General features: G+C 32.7%; 1 protein-coding gene across 1 annotated transcript; it reads left to right on the top strand.

The window, feature by feature from the left end:
- Positions 1–7799: 7799 nt before the first annotated feature.
- LOC114185139 lies at positions 7800–9173 on the top strand. The gene is made up of 2 exons (XM_028072681.1): positions 7800–8456; positions 8656–9173. Exons 1-2 carry the CDS (start codon positions 7968–7970, stop codon positions 8833–8835), a joined length of 669 nt encoding a protein of 222 aa, XP_027928482.1. The 5' UTR covers positions 7800–7967; the 3' UTR covers positions 8836–9173.
- The last annotated feature ends 1345 nt before the right edge of the window (positions 9174–10518 follow it).

Here is a 10518-nt window from a genome sequence, read left to right as displayed (position 1 = left end):
ATAATTATGCATAAAATACACACAAAAACTTGCGTTGTATAACCTCTATAGTATAAAATAAATTCAAATCAAATTTGTTTTATCAAACGTGGTGAGAAATTAGTTTTTACAGTTCTTTTAACCATTTTATTAGGAATTTGCTTGCCGTATTCAGAAATATTATTCTAATTTGAATTTAAAAACATTCACTCTCACGTTATTTTTCTTTTTGTTTTTTTACTAGCACTACCATACAATATATTTTATGTTGAATATTTATATCCTTAAGTTGATAAAGATTTACGTTAGACAAAATACTAAACTAATGTAAATTAACGTAAATTTATGTACTTCAAAAAAAATTGATCAACGTACATTTTTGTATTAATTTTGGCTTAAATCAAAACCTAAAATATAGAAAAAAAAAATACCAGTATTAATTCACATATAAATATAGTGCTATAAGAATTACAGTATAAAGAAGAAGAAGAAAACCCTACTATGCACAAAATTACTATCTATTACGTTCCATTCTTGAATATTAAGAGACGAAAATCAAGAACAAACTACCTTTCTAATTCTTACACTAGTAGTCATGCATTTTTCTTTTCTGGAGTTCAGTAGTTTTGGTTCCAAAAAAGGTCTGTTTATCTCTTCCTCTCTTCTCTTTTATATAAGTCTCATATCTACCTGATTCGTAGGAAGACGTGTTTGTGTGACAAAATATCAGCCACCAATTTCTATTTTTCTGCTGGATATTAAATCCCTTCCTTTTAGGAATGAACTAACCACCTCAACCCAAATTCTGCTTGGTCAAAATCCGACTCGACCCAAATCCTACTCGGCTTAAATCCTGCTTGATCCAAATCTTGCTCGGCCCAAATCTTGCTTGGCCCAAATCCTGTTCGGCCTAAATTCTGCTTGGACCAAATCCTGCTCGACCCAAATCCTGCTTAGCCCAAATCTTGCTCGGTCCAAATCTTGCTCGGATTCCTTGCTCGTCACCTTGGCTCGACTGGAACTCATCGTTTTATGATAAATATTTATTAAGTCATAATCAAAATGAGCATGTTGAGGTCGACCATTCTCCGGACGGTACAACTATGTTATTATCTATAAAAATGAGTATCTAAAATATGCTTCTTCTTCTTTTCTAATTTTATTGATTTTACAAAATAGCATGAATGAATAGTAAAATCACCAAAATAGAGAAAAACAAATACAACAAAATTTTAGGATTCCAGAGACGAAACGATAAACAACAAAAAGATTAAAATACGCAAAATTAAAAAAAAAAAATTAATGCATACATCACTTATTTCAATAAGGTCGAGATAAATTTTCCTTACATTTTATTTACGGTGAGGAACACAGATTTTTTGCCGGAAAAAAAAGAATAAATGAAAATTGTATAACCTATTACAAATCTATGGTAAAGTTGAAATCAGTTACTATAATAATTATTACTAAGATTTTCTAATTATCTAAACTACATCTCATTGGAAAGGAAGAAAAAGAAAAAGAACACTTAGAAGATTGCAACATAACACTAAAAAATACATTTTCACAATGTATTGAAAAGTTTAAAACTCAAGTAATAATGGAACAGTAAATTGATAAAAAAAAAAAAACTTTAAGTATCATGTTGGAACTGATTTTATTTTTTCAAAATACAAATAAAGTTTATTAACTAGAAAATAGGTAGATAATAGTCATTAGAGTTGTAAATTTACGATTAGAATCATAAAATTTGACACAATTTGGATACCACTTAATATGCATCGTGAGATGAATCTAAGATAACTTGGTATGACACAGCCATAGTGGGTCCCCTTCAATTTTCAGCTATAAAAGCTCCCGATATGAATGTATCACTACAACATCTAAGTTATTTAAATCAACGACCCCAAAGAATAAAATACATTACCTAAAGCTCAAAAAACGGATAATTTGATGGGACTTAGTTTGATTCATTACGGATTAATCATTTAAGGAGTTAATTTAATTCGACTTATTTATTAATCAGTCAAACAAATTTAAATCTAATCTGACCTATCACGGATTGGTGTGTTAAACAGGTTAACTCACGGGCTCACTTAATTAAAAAAATACAATATTTTTATTTTTTTACAATCAAAACCAAATTATAATTATAATTAAAATGTAAATAAACTTCAATACAATCCAAATACAAACAAAAATAAAAAAATATATAAATTATCTTTGTGTTGACTAAAAATTAACCTAACTTGATGCAAAACCGAACTTAACAAAAATCACACTTGTATGATCATTTATTTGCAGGTGGGTGAGTCAACACGGTTCTCCACGGAGTCAATCCTAGTGAGCCGGATCAAAAGTTAACCCATATTAAAATTTGTTAAAAAAATTTTAACCCAACCCAATCCGAACCCATAACGGACCAGATTGACTCGTGAGTTCCAATCCATTTTAACAGCTCTAATATTACCTTTCACCCACGTATCCATATCCCACCAATTTTTTAGCTATATAAATTTTGGACTTTATGAATCTTTCAATCGAATTTAGGAAATAGGAACTAATGCAGACCGCAAAAGCTTAAATTTTTTCTTTAAGGGACATCAAACCACAAAAATAAATAATTTAATTAATTATAATTTATATTAAATAAATAATGTTTTAATTACCAAAAATATTTGGTTATTAGTTATTATATTAAATAAATTTTATAAAATAATATTTATTTTGGTGCTAAATTAGTAACTAAAAAAATTACATATTGAATAATATTTTAACGACCAAAAAATATTTGATGATTGATTATCATATTAAATATATTTTTAAAATAATATTTTTTTTGTCACTAAATCATTGGTTAAAACATTACATATTAAATAATGTTTTAGTGACCAAAATTATTCAATGACTAATTATCATATTAAATATATTTTATAAAATAAATTTTTTCCAATTGTTAAATCGGTGCCTCAAAAATTATATTTAGAGACTAAAAATTTCTGGTAACTATTCAAATCGTTATAACAATAAATATTTGTGTAGATTGATTTTGTGGCTATTTTAGTCATAATTTGTGACTAAATTATTTTTTTATTAATTTCAGTGACTAAATTATATTTTTCTAATAATAAAATTCTACCTTGGGTTAACAACATAAAAAGGGGAAAAGATAGATAATAAAATATTTAAATAACAATAAAAGTATAATATAGATGACAGGTTTATTCTTTTATGCGTACATACCAGGGTATTTTATATGTAAATACGAGGGTATTTTGGATACAAAACGTATTTAATTTAATAAAATTTTAAAAGAAACAAAAAAGGGAGTGTGTGTATATAGAAAAAGCAGTGGAACGGGGGGTGTACACAGTAGGAGCCAAGTTTCAAGTGTCTAGAACTTGGGGCTTCTCGCTACACCTCCAAAGATTCTTTTGTACCCCCAAAAATGATATTATTGACTTAATAATTTTTTATTTGTCTCAGTGGTCGGGATAATTAAAGTGAATTTATTGCGGTTGATATTTATTGCAGTGTTGCACCTCCAATTTCTCACATCTGTTTTCTTTCTTCTCCTTCCTCCGTTCTCGTTATTTTATGTTGTCTGGAGTGGTCCCAGCTTTCCATCTCTCTCATTTGAAAGTGTTATTTCCAGTGCTAGTGGTCCTTGCTTTTTTGAAGTTGTAGCAGTGGTCCTGCTTCCTTCAGCTGCTCCTAAGTCATTGCTCCAAGGTCATCCACACGTGATCTGTTTCAAGAAAAAGCAAAATGGATTTCAAAATCCGTTTGATATTTTTTAATTTTTTTTCCAGAAACGAAATTCGCGATATGAAACGGATCTTGAAATCCGTTTCATAAGTTTCCATGTTTTTTTTATGAAACAGATTCCAAAATTCGTTTCATAGTTTTTTGAAACAGATTACGAATTCCGTTTCACAAATTTTAAATTTTTTTCCAGAAACAGAATTCGTGATCCATTTCAGAAAAGTATGAAACAGATCTCAAAATCTGTTTCATAAGTTTCCATGTTTTTTTTATGAAACGGATCCCAAAATCCGTTTCATAGTTTTCTGAAACGGATTACGAATTCCGTTTTACAAATTTTAAATTTTTTTCCAGAAACGAAATTCGTGATCGTTTAAGGAAAGTATGAAATGGATCCTAAATTCCGTTTCACAAATTTTAAATTTTTTTCCATGGCTTTCACAACATTCTTTGTGCTACATGCTCTGATTTGGGGACAAAGATCTTCTGGGGCACTGATTTTGAGTTAGAGAGAGAAAAAAGAGATGGGAGAAGAGAATCTTTTGCAGAGCTCTTTTTCATTAAACATAGGAATCTGAACAAGGACGACGGGGATTGCAGATTTTTATTGTCATTTCAAGCCATACAAAAAGCACACACACCAAACCAAAACTTTCACTCTTTAAAATTTGTGAAACGGAATTCGTAATCCGTTTCAGAAAATTATGAAACGAATTTTGGGATCCGTTTCATAAAAAAAACACATGGAAACTTATGAAACGGATTTCGAGATCCGTTTCATACTTTTCTGAAACGGATCACGAATTTCGTTTTTGAAAAAAAATTTAAAATTTGTGAAGCGGAATTCGTAATCCATTTCAGAAAACTATGAAATAGATTTTGGAATCTGTTTCATAAAAAAACATGGAAACTTATGAAACGGATTTCGAGATCCATTTCATACTTTTCTGAAACGGATCGCGAGTTTCGTTTCTGGAAAAAAAATTAAAAAATACCAAACGGATTTTGAAATCTATTTCACTTTTTCTTGAAACGGATCACGTGTGGATGACCTTGAGCAGCTAAAGAAAGCAGGACCACTGTTACAACTTCAGAAAAGCAAGGACCACTAGCACCGGAAATAGCACTTTCAAATGAGAGAGATGGAAAGTTGGGACCACTCCAGACAACACAGAATAACGAGAACGGAGGAAGGAGAAAAAAGAAAACGGATGTGAGGAATTGGGGGTGCAACACTGCAATAAATATCAACCACAGTAAATTTACTTTAATTATCCCAACTACCGAAACAGGTAAAAAATTATTAGGGTCAATAATGTTATTTTTGGGGTACAGAAAGAAAAATCTTTGAGGGTGTAGGGAGAAGCCCCTTAGAACTTTTATTATTCAGCCCAATAATCTGGGCCTGTTACATGCCATTAGACGTCAAAAGCATAATATTTTTGTTTTCTAATTCTCTCCTCTTCAACTCCTGGTTCTGGAAAATATTCATCCCCGACAACGAGAATTGACGCACACTAACATTTCCAAAACTCATTTCCCTTTCATCAACACTAACTAACTATTGCAGGAACAGCACCGAAATTGGAATATACGTGGCACAAGGAAGATAACAGTTTCTAAATAATACACATTCACATCAACAAACACAAAAATTCCAAATTCAACGAGGACTGTTTTGACCTTAAGCACAATAGCAGTACCCTACTTTCACCTTCAACAAATTCTCGCCATCCTCACTTCCTAACCATTTACTTAAAAAAAAAAAAAAACTGTATAAACTCTATTTTTGGACTGCTTCCATTTGTAACCCTGCAAAGCAGTGAAGAAAACACTGCACGCAATAAATACATGGGCCCGCCAGAAGAAGAAGATAAATTTAACTGATAAAACTCTAATACAAAACAATGAGTTATACTCACACTCAACTGTTTAGTTTGAAATTCCTCTAATTATCTATTTTCATAATCTATTCTTTCACTCTTGTATTAATTTAAGAATAAACTTATTATCAAAGTGTTCATTTTCAGCAAAGTTCATTAGTCGTCTATTTTCTAAAAAAAACGCTAATTTAATGAGTCAACTGTGATGTTGTTTCTTAAACCACTTAATGGAAATATATAGATATCCCATATTAAGAAATTTGGAGCAAATGTAGGGAATCTTTACCATGTTACAAACTCGAAATTTATGTGCCATCATAATTGATGATTAAATATTTTCACAACGCATTAACTGATTATTAATTTCATTAAATGTGAAAAACCTGGGAGACCTAACATCTTTGTTGCAGAAGATGTAGTTCGTGGAGCCTCACAATATAGACATTTTCTGTCTTCCTGTAACATAATAACAAGAATTAACAGGCAGAAACCTTATTGTTCTTGAAAACATTTTATTGCGAATGAAACACAAAAATTCTCCAGCAGGATGAGGAAGCCGCCAATGTTGACCCAGCCAGAGGCATGAACCTTCTTTCTCTGGAGAAAGCGATAACGAAACGGCGTCGTGGACAGTGGTCGTCACGTCAGCGCACACAGGAACGAAATTTAAAACAGTGTACACGGTTTGGGGTTTGGAAGAATGTGAAGAGGCGAAGGAAAATTGAATAAGGAATGGCGAGGTGGCAGAGGGCACGTGGGTGTGGGCCCGTGAAGTGGCGCGTGAATCGCAGGCGAGGGAAATGGGATTAGAGGTTATGGGGTTGTTGAATGAATGATGAGTGTTGATAGGAGAGAGAAGGAAGATCAAATGAAGTAAGGATGACCACATCTAAATCCAGATGGCGGATTCTCGACCCAGTGATTCAAATCGGAATCTCCATCATGCCTATGTGCCACGTACAAAACCACCTTCTTTCTTTCTCCATAACACAGCCAAAGAAAAATATCCAATCATAAATAAACCCAAACCGAATACCATCTATGGGTCCAACGCCACACAAAACCGAAACCCTCTTGTTCCCTTCCCAGCAGACACCTGGCGTCCCCGCACACCACAAACCCACTTCCTTTTTTTCATTCTTCTTAACCTCCAGACACTCTCATCTTCTATTTCAAAACAACCTTATATACAAATAATCTCACTCAAAACTCTCTTCACTTTTTTAACAAATAAACTATTTAAATACTGAAATTCGTCACTTGTAATCAGTTGAGTTAATGTAGCCATGGAGAATGGATTTTTCGATGTGATGAGACTGTCCTTACGTAAGGTCCACATACATTGCACCCACCCGGTATGGCCCTATCATTTCATTTGTTTTTACTTTACATAAATTATTTTTTTTCTTATCCAAAAGAAAAATACTTCGGATAATTGTCGCAAAATTTATTGAAATAAGTCAATATAGTATGTCCTTTTTTTTTTTTGTTAAAAGTACCCGTATATTTTATTTTCTTTATATTAAAAAATAGTTATACTTGGAATAGGATCATACAGCTAATACTATACCATAAATAAAAATAACACGTTATACATCATCTCCCCTGAAAAGAGATATCACTATTAAAACGGGAATGTACACAAAAATTGACAACAACTTTAATTAAAATAAGAAACAAACCATAGCGTGAGCACATGAAAGAATTTTGAGGAAAGAGAATGGGTTTTGTTATGTCTCTATTCCCTTCGAGTGTTCCCACTTTGTTGTGAAGATGAGGATAAATAACTAACTAACTCTTCGTCTCCCTTCCCAGTCTGTTTGGCATTGCTGACACTGCTTATGATATGCAAGATAAAAAGTTACAACCTGAACATTAATTGGTCAGGTAAGAAAAAAACACAGCTTGGTTCAATATATGAAAATTAAACGTAGACAAAAGAAAGACTGGTCAAATTTCCTAATCGACGCATAATCCAAAAAGGAAGAAACCAAACCCAAAGAACTGGGGAAACGATTTTGATAATTGAATTACGCGCTGTTGAAATTTACAAATGGGAATCGGAGTGAAAACTATCCGAGTATTAAATAATAAATAGAGTGAGGGTAGTTTGGGGTTTTGACTATAAACACAGGATTAATATTTTTTTATATATATCACAGCAACTTGCAATTTCTTTCCTCTTCTCTTCCTTCTCACGCCCATTCAACCATATCGTACCAGCAGAAAGAGAGAGAGGAAAAGCTGAAGAGAGAAAATTTGGGACAAAAAAAAGCAAAGTGGAAGAAGAGAGAGAGAGGAAAAGCTGAAGAGTGTGGATCGTAACTGATAGGTTTAAAGATGAAGAACTGCGAGCTGTGCAAGGTTCCGGCCCGGACCTTCTGCGAGTCGGACCAGGCCAGCTTATGCTGGGACTGCGACGCCAAGGTCCACGGTGCCAACTTCCTCGTCGCCAGACACACGCGCACGCTCCTCTGCCACACCTGCCAGTCACCCACGCCCTGGAAGGCCTCCGGCGCCGCCCTCGGCAACACCGTCTCCCTCTGCGAGAGGTGCGCCGGCGGAACCGCAGAACAAGGTCAGGAGAGCCAAGGAGGCAATGACGACGACTTAGAAACAGACGAAGATGACTACGACGACGATGATGAGACCGACGACGAGGTCGCCGCCGACGAAGACGGAGACAACCAGGTTGTCCCCTGGTCCTCCGCGCCGCCGCCACCTGCCCCGAGCTCTTCCAGCAGCGAAGAGTCGGTGTGCCGGTGCAACAACGCCTACGAGGACGTTTCGACCACATTGAAACGACGTCGTGAGGACAATGATTTCGAGGTTTGCATTAAACTAATGCCTCAATTTGTGCGTTAAGATCCATAATCTAAAGATACAGATTTTATAATCTAACATGTAAATTATATGTCACATAATCCGAGTCAAATTATTTATTTATTTCCTAATTTCTTCTAGCGATAACAAAGTACTAAGGAGTTTCTTCTTACATAAGATAATTAATTTATTAATTTTGTTTCAGTGTTCGAATTCGAACAATTGGGGATGTCAACTGAGCGAAGTGGAGAGAGGAGGCTGGTTGATTCGGTTGCGGCGGCGAACCGCCGCGGAAGATGACGGTCTTGCTGTTGAGCGACGGAGTAGTAGAGCGGTGGCTCCCTACGGTTGCGGTGATGATGATAGAGCCTCTGAAGACGTTTGATCCGAAGAGACACGGGGAATCTCAGCCGCGTGATCTTCGGGGCCGTACCATTGGATATTATTTATGGCTCTTCGATTATTAACTTCCCTCTAACAGCACTCAAGTTTTTGATAATGACTCTCAAGTGTATGAAACTTTTTCTTTTTCTTTTTATTATTGTTTTTCGTTTCGATATTTTGAGGATCAGAGCTGTGGAGGTGTTATAACTTTTTACTTCTATTTTACTGTTGTAAAATAATAACATTTTTTTTTCTGTTTATAAGTAGGTGAGGATGATTTGTGTTATGAATAGATAGGAAAAACCAGAAGCACAGGAATGTGATTCCTGATTCAATACATCAATGTCTCTAACTCTGCTTTTATCTTTCTTAGATAGTTTCTTTAGTTTATGGAAACCAATTAATTATCAATTCCCTCCGTAACGGAGTCTCGATGTCAGAAGATGTTCAACATTATTGCCACATGTAATTTGAATCGTTTAATATTTAAGAACGTTGATTATGTAAGCAATTATTTCTTTATTAGATTATTTAACATTCATATAAGTATAAGCAAGAATCTAAAATGTTAGAGGGATAAAGTATTTAACTTGTTAACATGAAAAAATAAATGAATTGTTTAAAAATAATGGGATTCTTTTCGTAAAGAACAATAAGACGAGATAACTATGCATTCATCTTTTATTTCTTTATTTATTTATATTTATTTATTATGAGATGCAATTATCTTTGAGTTGAGGTGGTTCTTTTGGTTTCGGAAGTCAATTAATTAGATAATGTGTGCATGAACCATTGAATTTTGACACGTAAGAGATGAATAAGGCTGCACTTTAGCGCCTTAAAGTAAAAATTAGACCGAAATTGTTGTAGCTGTTAATTTTTTAAGATATTTTATTTTGACTTGTAAATTGATTTATTAAGCCACTGACTAAGAGACTTCGTGAGACACGTTTTTTTTTTTTTTTTTAATTGCGACATTCTTTTTGGTGTAAATGAATTTAGGTGGGTTGAATATAGTAGCACAATTATATGTATCTCAATTCGATTTTTAAAAAATTAATAATTACATTCATTCAAATTTTAATTTAATTTAAGACTTGGGAGATGAAAAAGCTAATTTGATTGGTTAATAACATTATTAAAAATAAATAATATTCTTTTTATTTATAAATAAAATATTTCTTTTATAAAATACTTTCTCCGATTGTTAATAGTCTATAATGCATGGATATGATATGTGTATGAGATACATGTATTTGATATGTTTATTTTGAAAATAATAAGATATGATACGTGGTGGGTACATGCATATTGAAAAATATACAATTTTTAAAAATATGATAAATATATGATTGTTATTATATTCATCCAAATTAAAACCATATGTATTAAAATTGTTAACATAAAAAATTATAAATTGTTGTTGTCATAAAGTATTATTATTTTATATATTATATATTTCATTAATAAGTATTGATAAAATATTATAAAGTATCATACATAATATGTGTTAGACATGGATAAGTTATCTAAATTGAAATATCAGTGCATTATAATTAGTCACATTAGTTTTTTTTAAGTAGAATATTCTTAATTATTTAATACATAGATAGAAAAATGTTATGAATTATTTTTTCTCTTATAAAAAGATTTGAGAATTGAAGAGTATAATTTTAAAATTTAA

Source organism: Vigna unguiculata, chromosome 5, assembly GCF_004118075.2.
Source record: "Vigna unguiculata cultivar IT97K-499-35 chromosome 5, ASM411807v1, whole genome shotgun sequence".
NCBI lineage: Eukaryota > Viridiplantae > Streptophyta > Magnoliopsida > Fabales > Fabaceae > Vigna > Vigna unguiculata.
This window is presented reverse-complemented; position numbering and strand designations above follow the sequence as displayed.

What these genes read in the sequence shown, in the direction of transcription:
- LOC114185139 (XM_028072681.1), top strand. Translation starts at nt 7,968, where the DNA reads ATGAAGAACTGCGAGCTGTGCAAGGTTCCGGCCCGGACCTTCTGCGAG. An exon ending in GTGAGGACAATGATTTCGAG is followed by an intron (nt 8,457 to 8,655) that starts GTTTGCATTAAA and finishes ATTTTGTTTCAG; the next exon opens with TGTTCGAATTCGAACAATTG.